The sequence below is a fragment of the Mastigoproctus giganteus genome, chromosome 9 (assembly GCF_048544385.1).
Source record: "Mastigoproctus giganteus isolate SK-2022 chromosome 9, ASM4854438v1, whole genome shotgun sequence".
In the NCBI taxonomy this organism is placed as follows: domain Eukaryota; kingdom Metazoa; phylum Arthropoda; class Arachnida; order Uropygi; family Thelyphonidae; genus Mastigoproctus; species Mastigoproctus giganteus.
In genome coordinates this window covers 11,441,326-11,457,795 of record NC_143583.1, presented here as the reverse complement: position 1 = coordinate 11,457,795, position 16,470 = coordinate 11,441,326, and the positions used below count along the sequence as shown (strand labels likewise).

At 39.0% G+C, this 16,470-nt stretch overlaps 1 protein-coding gene across 3 annotated transcripts in view; it reads right to left on the bottom strand.

Annotated features, from left to right (window-relative positions):
* Positions 1-577: 577 nt before the first annotated feature.
* Positions 578-16,470, bottom strand: part of LOC150080050 (dixin-like) — a 391,642-nt gene continuing 375,749 nt past the window's right edge. For all 3 annotated transcript variants that reach the window (XM_090381957.1, XM_090381956.1, XM_090381958.1), the window contains one exon: positions 578-958. In XM_090381957.1, the coding sequence (XP_090238083.1) occupies positions 887-958 (72 nt within the window). In that variant the 3' untranslated portion in view covers positions 578-886. The remainder of the gene's footprint in view (positions 959-16,470) is intronic.

Genomic DNA, 16,470 nt, shown 5'->3' with positions numbered 1-16,470 from the left:
CCACTATCTAGTTGGCATTTCTGACCCTACTGAACTGTATTTTCTTGTTTTTTGTTGACAGAAGCAGAGCCCAGTTCATTCATTGGCTGTGATAACTCATCCATGACAAGATATAACCATAACCTTACTGTTACCCTGCACAAGTCTTGTCAGCCTTTGGTAACCGGTCACATCAATCAGTTCTGGCCACAAGATCATTGTTGGCTGGATGTTATTTGATTACTGGACCAATCTGAATAAACGCAAGAACTAGTAATGTGAACACCTCAGCAGAGCTGCAGTTTTTTTGTGCCAATTACCATGCCACTTTCAAAATTAGTTAGTATTCCATCTTGCACACTCTCACATTTAATTGCACAAATATCACTTCCCTACATATTTACTTACCTGCTTTATATCCCATGGTACAAATACATGATACTGTTACTGAAGGAGTGCTCCATTTCAAGAAAAGGGTAGGTGTACATAATAAAGTAGCCTCCCAGTGTAAGTTACAAGTACAGGATTATGGCCACCATATTATCTATTTTTATAACACCAAAAATAATTACACACTTGTCAAAAGATAAAAGGCACTATTTATTACACAAGGACTGAAAATATTTAAAACTATTGCACATATAAAAATATACAGAATGTTCTATAAAATACAGTGCGAGAAGTACGTGAATATTTTCAGAGGGAAAAAAAAAAAATGCTGCAATTAAACGGCACTGATATTTTAATATTGTGTAGGTGTTCTTCATACTTGCTGAATAAACAATTTAGAGGATCAACACTGCAATCAAACTTCCTTTGATTCAAAGGATAACATGTTTCTTAAATGAAGAATGTCATCTTATGACAAACGTAAAAGACAATTTTAAATATTCTCTAACTGCTTTAGTCAGTTGTCATCCTCAACCCAGGCAATGATCTTCTCATCACAACCAGGCAGAATATCTTCATCATGCAAAATCTGAAATTAAAATTAAATATCCTATTTAAATTAGCTTTAGGAAAGGGGAAAATAAGAATATGTTTATTATTAAGGACACTGTTTTATAAGTCTATAAGCAAAGTCAAAATATTATATTAAATGTGAAAAAGTATTTTAATTTTTAACCTTCCTCAAAAATTAAACCTTCAAACCCAAACAGAGCTGGAACTTGCTGCATTTGATGGCAATGATTCCAGGGGCTCATATCTGGTGGGTATGATCTTGGCACACACACACGGTCCTGAGCTGGATCTCTCTCTCTCTCTCTCTCTCTCTCTCTCTCTCTCTCTCTCTCTCTCTCTCTCTCTCTCTCTCTCTCTCTCTCTCTCTCGGGGTAATTCAGAAAATTTTTGTCTAGTGCAGCATAAGCCTCAGGCTTCCTTGCACCATATGACTAATAAGGGCTGTGCTGGATCTTGATACCCCTATTTCTATCAATAACAGAATTTTTTGCAAGATATGCTTGGTGTTGTGCATAAACAAGGGATGAGCATGAAATAATTCCCTTGTTACAAGGAGCCCTATATCTCTCAAAGCATTTGCTAAAAATAATTTAAATTGTGTACTATTCTGATATTAGGCATGCAATGCCTAATATTGGAATATTACACAATTAGAACTTACAGTGAGTAGTAATGTGTACAGGTTGAACACTGAGAAGATATACTTGCTGATATTATATGAAATTCTCTATAAAGGACAAGTTATTGCTATGGATAAAGGGATGATTTAATGGTAGAAGAAAGAGTTCTTATCTATTAACATCATCTCTTTGAGAACTAATGTTATTAGTGTAATCACCTAGGGTTCGGTGCCAGTGCCATTTTCTGTATTTTCTGTATTAATTATTTTAATGAAAGTATATCAAGCCTAATGTCTAAGTTTACAGTAGATGCAAAGGTTGGCAGGGTGGTTAACGACAGTATGCTACTGCAACAAGATCTAGAAAATTAGACAATGGGCTGAGAAATGGCAACTGACGTTTAACATTGACAAATGCAAAGTACTGCATATGGGTATGCAGTAATGCACCCATATGCAGTACTTTGCAGTTCTTTTTCATTTTCCACTCGGGGTAGTGGAAAATGAAATTGATATCTAACTACAGTGGGATAACTGTGTAATTAGATATCAATTTCTCTGAGCAATGCATACAGGCTTCCAAGGACAGCTCACTGGGTTTTGTCAGTGAGCTATATTGGACAAACTATTGGAGGGAATGGATAGGTGAAATGGGATTTTTTTTTTTTTTTTTTGGCTGATGCTATATAAAACTTGCTTTCTTGCATTATTTGCCACAATACTAATATACAGGAATTTTGGTGGCAGGGATAAGGAGGTGATTATTCCATTGTACAAGGCAATGGTCAGGCATCAACTTGAGTACTGCATACAGGTCTGGAGGCCTGTTTGGTTCAGTTTGGATTTTATTGGTGCATTAGCAACTAAGGCTATATAATTTAGGAAGGATGTAGAGATGTTGGGTACAGAGAAAGGCAATAAGATTTGCGAGTGGAACAAAGGGGTGCTCTTACCAAGAAAGGAGTCACCTGCAAATTGCAATCTCTGGAGACTAAGCACCTATGTGGTGATCTTATTGAGATGTTTATGGCTTTGAATAGATTGAACAAGCTCAATGCTGATGGAATTCTTCCTGACAAAACATGGCATTGTACAAATCAACTATCCACCCTACTCTTGTAGGTTGTAACACACACACACACACACACACACACACACACACACACACACACACACACACACACACACACACCAAAAATATGAGGGGGCATAAGTTCAGTTCATATTGAGGAAGGATGGTACAGAATAGATATGTGATTTGCCTTTAACCAGTGGATAGTTGAATGCTGGTTTGGTTTTTGGTTTTTTTATGGCCCCAAAACAAGGGTATATTGCACCATGACAGATTTTAAAATTAAAAAAAAAATATGAGTAGTTTGGCAACCTTTAAAAAGGTTACCTCGTCAAAATTCATATATACAGGAACTCCCCGACTTACATAATACTCGACTTACGAAATTCGACTTTATGCAAGTTTTTGCTGGCTGGTGCAAACTTAAAATCGTGGAAACATATTTTGCATCCCGTAGGAATAAATGGAGGTATCGTGAAAATATCGTAATGCAAACCCAATAACACTTTTTTTTTTTTTTCCGTAATTCGTTCCAAGTCCTTGGAAGTTAAATTTCGCTATATTACTAAGCTAGTTATCTCTCTATAAGGTTATATTTATAATGGAAATGGCACTACCCTTTCATAATTATCATATGTTCCGTTATAAGAATTAATTTTGAACACCTTTGTGATATTTTTCTAAAACATATTTCTGCAGGTTACGACCATAAAACAATAAAAACAATTTACATTTTCTGGTTTACTGGGCTTTTCTGTTAGTGCAATCTATTATAAACGGGTAGTAAACTCGATCTTAATGCATTTGCAATAATAACGGTAACTGCAATTGTGTGGATTTTTACACTATTATAGTGAAATGTGTTCCCTTTTACTGAAATCTTCAATCATATAAAAAATAAATTTTCAGAAACTTCTCTTCATTCCTATTTACATATTACCACCACTTGGACCAACGAAAAGTCCAAGTAGTGGTAATGCCAGGAAACGAAACAAAATCGATTTAGAAATGAAGATGAAAATGATTAAGAAGTACGAAGCAGGTTATTATTATTATTTGGTTTTGAGGAGCATTAGCAACTAAGGCCATATGCGGTGGTCATTCCCTGACCTTTCTGCATCCTCCGTATTTGGTGCTGACGGGCTCGAACCCCAGTCTAATCAAGAAGCGTGTGCTAGAAGCGTGTGCTACACACTGCTGCTCCTTCCCACCGGGCTACGGAGGCGCCGGCGTAAAAAGCAGGAGAGTTTGTCATCTATTGCAAGGGAAGTAGGTCTCACTGCTTCAACAGTGAATACTATTTTAAAGGACAGTGTGTGTATATAAGAACATGTCAAAGGACTTAAGATCAACAGTGATCATAAAACAGCATTCAGCTATATCGAAGATGGAACAGCTGTTAATAATATGGAATGGAAATCAGATTCAGAAGCGAGTGCCCCTGCATCTAATGGCCATTCAAGCAAAAAGCATTTATAAAGATATTAAGGATAAGTACAGTGAACCCCAACCCAAGTTTGTGGCAAGCAATGGGTGGCTTAATAGGTTGAAGCATCGCGCTGGTTTCCACATTGTTAAAGTGCCAATTCTGCAGCTGCAGAGAAATTTTGTGATGTGCTGGAAAAAATTATTGATGAAGGCGGCTATTCGACGCAACAAAATTTTAACATTGACGAGACTGCTCTGTATTTGAAAAAAATGCCAGATCAAACATACATTGCTAAAGAGGAAAATACAATGCCAGGTTTCAAGGCGTCAAAAGATTGGGCCATACTCTTGCTTGGGGCTAATGCAATGAGAGTTTACAGATTAAAACCACTGCTTGCGTACCATTCTGGAAATCCTCATACATTTAAGGACATCAATAAAGCCACCTTACCCATCCATTTCCGATTGAACCAGAAAGCATGGATAACAATATCTCTCTTTGAGGATTGGTTTAAATGCTGCTTCATTCCAAAGGCTGAAAAATATTGTAAAGACAACAATGTTCCTTTTCAAGATTTTGCTTCTATTCAATAATGCTCCTGGACATCCTATGCATCTAGATGATTTCAATTCGAACGTGAGAGTCATATTTCTACCACCAAACACTACTTCACTCATCCAACCTGTGGATCAGGGTGTTATTTCGAATTTAAAAGCTTACTATTTACGCACTGCATTTGCTCATCCATTGTCTGCAGTAGACAATGAGAAAAATTATGTTGAGACTTTTGGAAATCTTACACAATGTTTACCACGCCATCTTAAACATTAATAAGGCCTGGCCAGAAATTACTAAAAGTTGTTTAAATGGCGCATGGAAGAAAATATGCCCCCAGCAACCCTTACGTAAAAGGTTTTGAAAGATTTGAAAAAGACAAATCATATGAAGAGGTTACAGATAAGACTAAGGGTTGCAGAGCTACTTCAGTTGGAGGTTGATGCCAAAGATGTGGAGTAGTTAACAGAGGAAGAAGAGAAGGAATTATCTAACAAAGAAATTGACTTAAAGGCAGCAATAGTGAAAGAAGAAAATTCTGACAAAGCTCAAGATGAACCAAATGAGGAGCCAAGCCACTTCATCATCAGAGAGAGATGGCAATGGCAAGGTTTGAGAAGATGGATCCTGACAGCAAACAATTCTTAAAAGTTTACACAGAGGGGTGAATGATATGCTTGCTACAAAGAAATCTACGATGAAAAGAAAAAACCCACAGTCCAGTCATCCATTAATATGTTCTTTCGTAAGGTTGAGCGGCCGCCCCCTTCTAAATCTCCACAGTGGTGTACTTATAAGCTGAAGATGTCGATTCTGGCAACGATGCTTGAGAGGTAAAACTTACTCATGTTATGCCTGTCTCCTCTCTCTTTTTTTTTGGAATTTTATAATTTTTAAATTGCATGCTTTTGTAATTTTTCCTGCGCACGAGATAAAAAAATTGAATAAATAATTCTATTTACATGTTTGAACAATACGTAAAATCCGACTTACGTATTGTTCCGCAGAACGCAATGTAAGTCGAGGAGTTCATGTATATACATATCAATAAATAAAAATAAACTGAATATTTCATATAAAGTGTATATATATATTAATCACTTTTAATAATTTAAAAACTGCTGACACATGGTCGTTGTAGCTTAAAATCCGACTGAGTGTATATGCTCAGTCAGATGGGTTAAAGTGTTTAAAACAAGCATTTCTAAAAGTGAGACAGTCAGATATAATGTTTTACAGTTAAAATGGTGTCACACTGCTTGCACCTAGGAGGGTCACCAGCCCCCAGCAGAAAGGAGTCAGATGATGAGATGATGTCAGATGATGACATCATCTCATCATCTGACTCAATGTCAGATGATGTGCCCTATGCAGAGCCAAGATATAACAACTTCCTCTTTAAGGTTCCTGCACAGATTAGTTTGCCAATGTTCAATTACAGGCTTAATCTCATATAACTTGTTTGCAGCCTGCCCATGCCATGAGTGTTGCCATTGAAATAATAGATTTTGCATATTAATTGCCTGTAGTCTTTATAGGGGACTAATAGCAAGAGTTAAAAAGGGTCACTGATTTGGCAGATTTGTCTGCCAAATCATTTCCTAAGATCCCAAATGCAACCAGGGATCCAGCAGAAACGAACATGAAATTTGGACTGCGATAGGAAGTACAACTTTTGCTGTATCAGAGACAGATGATAAATGATGATAAAGCCTGCAATAAACTGAGGGAGTCGGTATATATCATATATTTTTTGTGGTGGGTGGTTTCTACATGATCCAAGGTTTACCCGACTGTGTGCATATCAGCAGTGAATACATTGCATTTGTGAGAGATATGCTCAAATACTGTAGTATCTGGAAAGAAGCTGCATCTCCCACAGCCATTTCTGACTTTAAACCACCTATTCAGACTGGCAAGAAGTCAATGTTCAGATCGGTGAATTGAAAGGAGCTGCAAGTAGACAGCAGATGGAGTACTAGCCTTTCCCCAATTGCTATGGGAGAAGTCGCAAACTAAACAAGACGAGCTAAAGGGAGTTGCACTTAGTTGCAGTTCGAGGCTACTAGAGACGGTCGTGTTCCAAGCCGCTAAGTGGATTTTTCTTATTTATTGATTTGAAATTATTGTTTTTCTAAAACTTTTGATTTAAATTTATTTTGTGATTTTCTGATTAACTTGGTGTATTTATTCTTTACTCGGCCTTGTAATTGCATAAAAGTATCGGTAAAGGTTTCCACGTGTTTCAACTCCGCTACCGTTCGTAATTTTCCAGCCATTGTGATACGATAGTTGTTTGCCGTACTAGATAGCGTTAGTTGAACTTCGTTAGCAGTTAAATTGTACGTTTAAATAAATACATATAACGACTTAGATTACAAACGTAATATAATTAATTATATTTAACATAATTAATAACATAACATAATTAATTATAATTAATTAATAAATTAATAGAATCATGACTCAGACCAGAGCAGCAAAGCAAAAGGCTCAAGCTAATGGAAGCGCTGTGGCTCAGAGCAGAACTGAGGGGGGGCAGTTATCCTCTGACTCACAGCCTTATAAAATGCACTGTTTGCTTGATGTTTGCAGAGCAATCGGGTACGGGACATGATACTGCCAAGGGGGATGTCTTTGTGTGTGCGCGATGCAAAGAGTGTATCGATATCAGGCAACAACTCGGCGTTCTTGTGGGCCTATATGAGAGCTTGAAGGACAGGGTGGATGCCCTCGAAGAAACTAAATTGAGGGGCCCATCAAGCTCTCAGCTGCCCACATCAACGCCAGAGCTTGCACTTGGGCATCGCGTGACACAGAGACAACCCCCAAGGCAGAATGCGCTGGTCCCGAAGGAACTAGTAGTTGTTGGTGACTCTATTGTCAGGGAAACGGGGAACATGATTTGTAAAAAAGATAGGTGGAACAGGACCAGGGTATGTCTGCCAGGGGCAAAGGTTGATGACGTTGTAGAGCGAATATCATCTTTTAAGGGCACAAAAGGTGATATAGTTGTACACGTTGGCACTAATAATATTAAGAGTAGGAGACTGGCAGAATTATTTAACAAGTACAGGTCACTGTTGAACAAAAGCCGAGAATTAGGGTTGAATTTGAAAGTGTCTGCAATTCTGCCCAGACACGATAGGAGGGAGTATATGATGAGAGCCTTGTCGATCAATTTGGCCCTGGAAAGACTGTGCAAGGCTCAAGGGGTAGAATTTTTTTCAGCCTGGACTGTACTTGTTAACAGGAGAGATTGCTTCTACAGGGATGGGATACACTTAAATAGAAAGGGTGCAAGAATATTTGCTGATGCTATCGAGGCAGTGTTAGGTGGGTCGGAAAACTGCTAGCTTGGGGGGAGACAAAGACCAATAGATTGACAGCAGCCACTGGCAGAGGCGAAAGAGATTCTTGCACTGCTTCTATTAGAATGAGCAGAAGCCTGAAAAACAAGATGCATGGTATTTCAGAGACTGCTGGGAGCCATTGCGGTACAAGTAAACACATGGGTTGTGTTAGGGTAGCTAAGAATAGAAACAGGTGCAGGTATACTTGCGTGTACACCAATGCTAGGAGTTTAGTAAATAAATTTGATGAATTTGAGGTATTGCTCAAAACATCAAAGGCAGATATTGTTGGGATATCAGAGACGTGGTGTCACACAGATATAAGGGATGCAGAACTGCAATTTGGGGAGTACAACGTCTACAGAAAGGATAGACAGGATAGGAAGGGGGGGGTTATGCTATTAGTTAAGAAACACATAAAAACCAAGGAAGTGAAGCCAGTCGACATCGCTGGACAGTGCAGTGTTGAGTCAGTTTGGTGTGACATAAGCATTGGGAGATCAAAATTGAGAGTAGGAGTGTGCTATAGGCCTAATGACTCTGATGAGTATAATAAGGAACTGTATAGGGAAATAGAGTGGGCCAGTAAATCAGAGAGTCTTATAATGGGAGATTTTAATTTCCCAGATATTGACTGGAATTTGGGGGCTGGTTATTCACACACTAGCAGGGCTTTTGTGGATTTATTGGATGATTGTTTTCTACATCAGCATGTTCGGGAGGCAACTAGAGGGAGTAATACTCTTGATTTGATTATCAGCAGTGATTCTTCATGCATTAAGAATCTGCAGATAAATGAACTAGGTGGCAGTGATCACAGTGTGCTGAAGTGGGATTTACTCAAAGAGGTAACTACCATTAGGGGTAAAGGGAAGGGTTATTGCTTCCGTAAAGGCGACTACGATGGACTGAGACAGTACTTAAATTCTATACAGTGGGACCAACTGATGATGTTGCCAACAGCAAATTCAAAATGGGAAGCATTCAAAGAACTTATCTTGGAAGCTACTAGGTTTTACATACCAACTAAGAAATATTGTTCAAGGTTTAGGCCAAAATGGATGTCAGATGAACTAATGAGGCATATGGCAGAGAAGAAAAATGCATGGGATACTTACAAATTAACACATGACACAGAAGCCTATGATAGATACAAGTTGATATGCAACCAAGTTACAAAGGAGGTTAGGCAGGCGAAAGCAGATTATGAGAAATCCTTGGCAAGGGATGCAAAGAAAAACAGCAAAGAGTTCTTTACTTACGTAAACTCTAGAAGGAAGGGGATGAATCAGATTGGTCCACTTGATATTGATGAGTCAACTGTTCATGATCCTGCTCAGGTAGCTAACAAACTAAATGAATATTTTGCATCGACATTCACACATGAGGAGTTATTCAGCAAGGGGAATGCCAGAGGTGTATTCAACTCTAGCAGTAAGCTACAGAATCTTGAAATAACTGGGAGTAAAGTGGAGGAGAAATTATTGAAGATAAACACAAGAAAGGCACCCGGGTTGGATGGGATCTATCCAGTTATATTGAAGGAGGCAGCAGAGGAAGTAAGCAAGCCCTTAGCCATAATTATGAGAGCTTCCTTGGACTCAAGGGAGGTACCCATAGACTGGAAATGTGCAAATGTGACCCCAATTCACAAAGGAGGATCAAAGGCTGACACAAGTAATTATAGACCTGTGAGCTTAACTTCTGTTCCAGGAAAATTAATGGAGGCACTGGTTAAAGAAGCACTGCAGGATCATTTAGACAAGACTTCAGTTATAGCTCAGACACAGCATGGTTTTGTTAAGGGGAAGTCTTGCCTGACCAACTTGATTGGATACTATGATGCAGTCACAAAAGAACTGGATGCAGGGAATAACTTTGATATTATATACTTGGATCTTAGAAAGGCTTTTGATACTGTTGCACATGGAAGACTGCTACACAAATTGGAGCAGTGTGACATTGGAGGCAAATTGCTGCTATGGATAAAGGGGTGGTTGAGGGGGAGAAGACAGAGAGTGGTAATCAATGGACACTGCTCATCGTGGACTAATGTTATTAGTGGAGTCCCTCAGGGCTCAGTGTTGGGTCCATTATTGTTTTCTGTATTTATAAATGATATTGATGATGGTATATCAAGCTTAATGTCCAAGTTTGCAGATGATACAAAGGTTGGCAGGGTTGTTAAGGACACTACTAATGCTATGCTGCTGCAACAGGATCTGGAAAGGTTGAGCAGATGGGCTGAGAGGTGGAAAATGAAGGTTAACATTGACAAATGGAAAGTACTACATATGGGAAACAGCAACCCCGGGGCAACATATCAACTCTGTGGTATTACACTGACAGTGGTAGAGAATGAAAAGGACCTAGGGGTAATTGTGCAGGCAGATATGAAGTTCTGTGAGCAGTGCAGATGAGCTGCAAGAGCAGCTCACGGTGTCTTGTCAATGATATACAGGAATTTTTCTAGCAGGGATAAGGAGGTGATTATTCCCTTGTATAAGTCAACAGTCAGGCCACACCTTGAGTATTGTATACAGGTCTGGAGGCCTCATTTCAAGAAGGATATAGAGCTGCTGGAACGAGTACAGAGAAGGGCAACAAGATTAGTGAATGGAACAAAGGGGTGCTCTTACGAAGAAAGGCTTAAGTTTTGCAAATTACAGTGTCTGGAGACTAGGCACCAGCGAGGTGATCTGATAGAGGTGTATAAAGCCTTGAATGGTTTAAGCATGCTCAATGCTGATGGGATTCTTCCTCTAGCTCAGAAAAATCACCTGAAAGGGCATAAATTCAAATTGAGGAAAGACAGATGTAGGATAGACGTGCGGAAATTTGCCTTTAGCCAGCGGGTGGTTGGTTGGTGGAACAGACTGCCATCCCTTGTGGTGGAGGTTGATAGCCTAAATAAGTTTAAGGCTCAGCTGGACAGGTATTTTGAACGAACTAGGGGGGTGAAGTGGAAGTGGGTTTTTTTTTTTTTTTTTTTTTTTGGCTGATGCTGCATAAGCTTGCTTTCTTGCATCAAATGCCTCTACTAATGGTAATGCTAAGTGGAACATGAGCATGCCAGGGTGGACAAGGTTGCTCTGGTGATGGGGCAACATTGTCTAAAGTAATGTCCAAATCTCTGAATAGCCTTTGGATAAAAATACCAAATGGAAAAGTGGCAGTCTGGCAAGTATTGTATAGATTTTCTCAACATGGCTCAAAAACAGGTGTCCACGTGGGTTAGTTTGGCAGGGATTTCGATTTCAAAGCATACTGCAGAGACAATTGCTTCCAATGAAGCGATAACGAAGGTTCATTTGCTTCGACATAGATTCTGGACAGGAGATGTGCGAAATGCTCCAGTGGCAAAATGACTCACCTGATGGTGAATGGGATCCAGCCATCAGAGTATGCTGTATCTAGCTTGCATATACTTGGGCCCCGCAGTCAAATTTGGAACACACAAATGCGCAATAAAGGAGCAATGAACTGCATCGGTCAGAACCCTAGTAATTAGAAGAGACTGCATGTAGGATATTCAGCACTTTCGTACACTTTATATGTAGTTCACAAACGTGTTGTAGGAATGTCAATTTTTATCAAACACAAGCCCCAAAAATCTAGTCTCAAGTACTACTGAAATATCATTCTGTCCAAGTCTCAATTCAGGTTCAGGATGAAGGTTGCACTTGGGGGAAAAGGTGTACGCAGACCATCTTTTGTGAGGAGAATCTGAAGCCATTATTCACTGGCATGAGTTTAGATGATCAATGGCATGTTGCAGTTGTCTCTAAAAAACTTTGTGTGTGCTAGGTGTCTAGAGTGTCGATAAGTTAGGCACCAACTCAGCATTCTAATGGGCACCTGTGAGAGCTTGAGGTGAAGGGTAAATGACCTTGAAGAAAGCAATATGAGGAGCCTATCAAGCTCTCAGCTACCCAGCTCAACAAACAGAGCTCACTCCTGTGCATCAGGCAAAACAGAGGCAATCTCCAAGGCAGAATGTGCCGGTAACCAAAGGAACTAGTTATTGTTGGTGACTCTATTGTCAGGGAGACGGGGAATATACTATGCAAGAAGGATAGGTGGAACAGGACCAGGGTATGTCTGCCAGGGGCAAAGGTTGATAACGTTGTAGAGTAGCAGATATCATCTGTTAAGGGCACAAAAGGTGATGTTATTGTACATGTTGGAACTAATGACATTAAGAGTAAGAGATCTGCAGATTTACTCAACAAGTACAGGTCAATGTCGAAAAAAAAAAAAAAAAAAAAAAAGTCACGAGTTAGGGTTGAATGTGAAAGTGTCTGCAATTCTGCCCAGACACAACAGGAGGGAGTATATTATTATTACTCATCAAGGAAGCCTGAGGCTTATGCTGCACCAAAAAAACATTTTTGAATTACCCTGAGAGAGAGAGAGAGAGAGAGAGAGAGAGAGAGAGAGAGAGAGAGAACAAGAGAAGTAGAAGGGGAATCCCCAATAAGAGAAGAATGATGATATATATGATGAGCCTTGTCGATCAATTCAGCCCTGGAGAGAATGTGGATAGAATTTTTTTCAGCCTGGTCAGTGCATGTTGACAGGAGAGACTGGTTCTACAGGGATGGGATACACAAACAGAAAGGGTGCAAGAATATTTGCTGATGCTATCGAGGCAGTGTTAGGTGGGTCGGAAAACTGCTAGCTTGAGGAGATACAGAGACTAAAAGGTTAACAGTGGCCGCAGGCAGAGGCAGAAGTGATTCTTGCCCCGCTTCTACTAGAATGAGGAGCAGCCTGGAAAGCAAGGTAATGGAGATTTACAGCACTGTTGGGAGTCATAGCAGAACAAGTAAATACATGGGCTGTGTTATGGTAACTAAGAGTAGGAACAGGTGCATGTATACTTGCATGTACATTAATGCTAGGAATAGAGTTAATAAAATTGATGAGCTTGAAGTACTAGTCAAGACTAGCAAAGGCAGATATTGTTGGGATATCAGAGACGTGGTGTCGCACAAATATAAGCAGTGCAGAATTGGAATTTGGGGAGTACAATGTGTACAAGAAGGACAGATAGGGAAGAGGGGTTATGCTGTTAGTTAAGAAACACACAAAAATCTAAAGAAGTGCATCCAACTGATGTTGGTGGACAATGCAATGTTGAGTGTGTTTGGTGTGACATAAGCACTGTGAAAGCAAAAATGAGTAGGTGTGTGTGTTAGTGGGGAATTTTAACTTTCCAGACATTGACTGGAACTTGTGGTTCGTCACTCACACACTAGCAAGACTTTTGTGGATTTATTGGATGACTGTTTTCTACAGCAACATATTTGAGACGCAACCAGAGTGAGTAATACTCTTTATCTGATTATCAGCAGTGATTATTCATGCATTAAGAATTTGCAGATAAAGGAACCACTGGGTGACATGACCACAAGGTACTGGTGTGGGAATTACGTAAAGATGTAACTACCATCAAGGCTTTCGTAAAGGTGGCTACAGAGGTCTCAGACAGTTTTTAAATTCTGTACAGTCGGAACAATTGATGTTACCAACTTTGAATTCTAAACGTTAAGCCTTCAAGGACGTAATTTTGGAGGCTACTAGGGTTTTCATTCCAACTAAGAAATACTGTTCAAGGTTTATGTCTAAATGGATGTCAGATGAATTAATGAGGCTCGTGGCAGAGAAGAAAAATGTATGGTCTGCATATAAAGTATCAGGTGACACAGAAGACATTTATGACAAGTATAAACTAGATTGTAATCAAGTCACAAAGGAGGTTACGCAGGCGAAAGCAGATTACGAGAAATCTTTTTGGATCACTTAACATAGATGGGTTGACTATTGATGGTCTTGCTCAGGTAGCTGATAAACTGAATGAGTATTTTGCATCTACATTCACACATGAGGAGTTATTCAGTGAGGGGAGTACCAGACGTTTATCAAACGCTAACAGGGAGCTAAGTGATTTTGTAATAACTGAGAGCAAAGTGCAATAGAAATTGTTGAAATTAAACATAATAAGGCACCTGGGATGGACAGGATCTATCCAGTTATATTAAAGGAGGCAGCAAAGGAAGTAAGCAAACCCTTACCATAATTATGAGAGCTTCCTTGAACTCAGGGGAGGTAACTATGGACTAGACGTGATTCTTGCAAATGTATCACCAATTCACAAAGGAGATTCAAAAGGTGACACAAGTAACTACAGACCTATCAGTTTAACTTGTGTTCCAGGGAAAATAATAGAATCACTGGCCAGGATCATCTAGACAAGACTGCAGTAATAGTTAAGACAGAGCATGGGTTTGTTATAGGGAGGTCTTGTCTGACTAATTTGATTGGATACTATGATGTGGTCACAAAGGAATTGAATGACAAAAATAATTTTGATATCATATTCTTGGATTTCAGGAAAGCTTTTGATACTGTTGCAAGACTGCCGTACAAATTGGAGAGGTATGGCATTAAGGGTAAGTTGCTAAAAGGAATGGTTGAGTGGGGGATGACAGAGAGTGGTAATCAATGAACACAGCTCTTCATGGACAAATGTTATTAGTGGAGTTCCCCTGGGTTCAGTGTTGGGTCCATTGTAGTTTTGTATACTTATCAATGATATTGATGAAGGTATATAAGGTTTAATGTCCAAGTTTGCAGATGATACAAAACAATATGCTACTCCAACTGGATCTAGATAAATTGAGAAAATGGGCTGAGAAGTGGCAACTGAAGTTTGACATTGACAAATGCAAAGTACTGCGTATGGGTAGCAATAACCAAAGAACTGCATATGGGTAGCAATAACCCACTGTGTGGTACTAGACTCAGGGAAGTGGAAAGTGAAAAATACCTGGAGGTAACTGTGCAGTCAAATATGAAGTTTGCTGGACAGTGCAGACGGGCTGCTGGGGATATATAGGAATTTTGATAGCAGAGACAGGGAGGTGATTATCCTGTTATGCAAGGCAATTGCCAGGCCCCACCTAGAGTACTGTGTACAGGTGTGGAGGCCTCATTTTAGGAAGAATGTAGAGTTGCTAGAACGAGTATAAAGAAGGGCAACAAGATTGGTGAGGGGGAACAAAGGGATGCTCTTACCAAGAAAGGCTAAGTTCTGCAAATTGCGGTGCCTAGAGTGTATGCACCTGCAGGGTGATCTGATGGAAGTGTATAAAGCCTTGACTGGTTTGAGCATTCAAACACACATTTCGTCGTCATAAATTGTTTTTAACAATTCTTACATTTCTGCTGCAGACTTCCCATAAAAATTATATTGATTTGTTGCTCCATTGCAAAATCGTGACATGGAATGTCAGCACTAATAACATCGTGCAAGATTGTCTAGTAGGCTGACAGTGTGCAGGAAACAACCAGTTACTGACATAATTGGTTGTTTCTTGCACACTGTGGAGAAAACATTTTAACAGTTGTTTCTTGCACACTGTCAGCCTACTAGACAATCTCTGTACCACCATCTGCTGGAGGAAGTTTGAATTATAACATACCACTTCCACTTATTTTCAAACTCATTGAACATGACCACAACAGCACCAGTCTGGGAATTTCATTGCCCTATCTCGTATAAAGCCAATCTTGTGAGAAACACATTACAGAAAGTAAGATTAATAAATAAATTTTCTATTAATGAAACATAGTGAAGTAATGGAAGAAATTTTTGACACCAGACTAATTTTATCTATAATTTGCCAAGAACAGTTCAATGGTTTTGGTTGTTGCATAAATCAACTTATATAAATTAATACAAATCATAACTCTTAACTGCATAATACTTGTTTACATATTACGGTTTTTGCACACCCAAGACAAGTAGAATTTCACACTTTCTAACTCATTTTTTAACAGTTAATTAAATAGGTTTTTTTTAAAATATATTTTTCTTTAAATTTCATGTACATAGCAATTGCATTCAACACAATTCATGCTATGGTTTCTATGTACATGTTTACCTGTATGAATGTACCAGCTAACTGTTTTCCCACGGTTCAACAATGTTTTTAATTCTACATTAACCAATAGTTTTTTCAATTTACTGATTCCTAAAAATGTTTCCCACATACACACACAAATACAAGGTAATACATACAATGTATCTATGCTCCCATGTCATGTATGCGCATGTTGTAACAAAGTCATTTCTTGTGTTTTAAAGCAGCTGCATGTAGACTAAAGTCAGTTGCACTTTTTTGAATCAAGAACACTGATTGCATAAGTTAAAACATATTTGACTTAAAGAGAATAATTGCAAAGCTTAACTGATGGTACTCACCTCAATAATATGCTTAGTTGTATGGTGTTTAAGGCAAAGTTATGGAAATTCAATTAAGTTGCACAGAAATGGAATTTAAAAATTCCATTTCTGTGCAATGGAATTTTTTAATAGGGATTATTAAAAACCTTTGCATCTACATTCACACATGAGGATTATTCAGGGAGGGGAATGCAAGAGCTGAATTAAACTCTGGCAGTGAGCTAGATGATTTTGTAATAACTGAGAGCA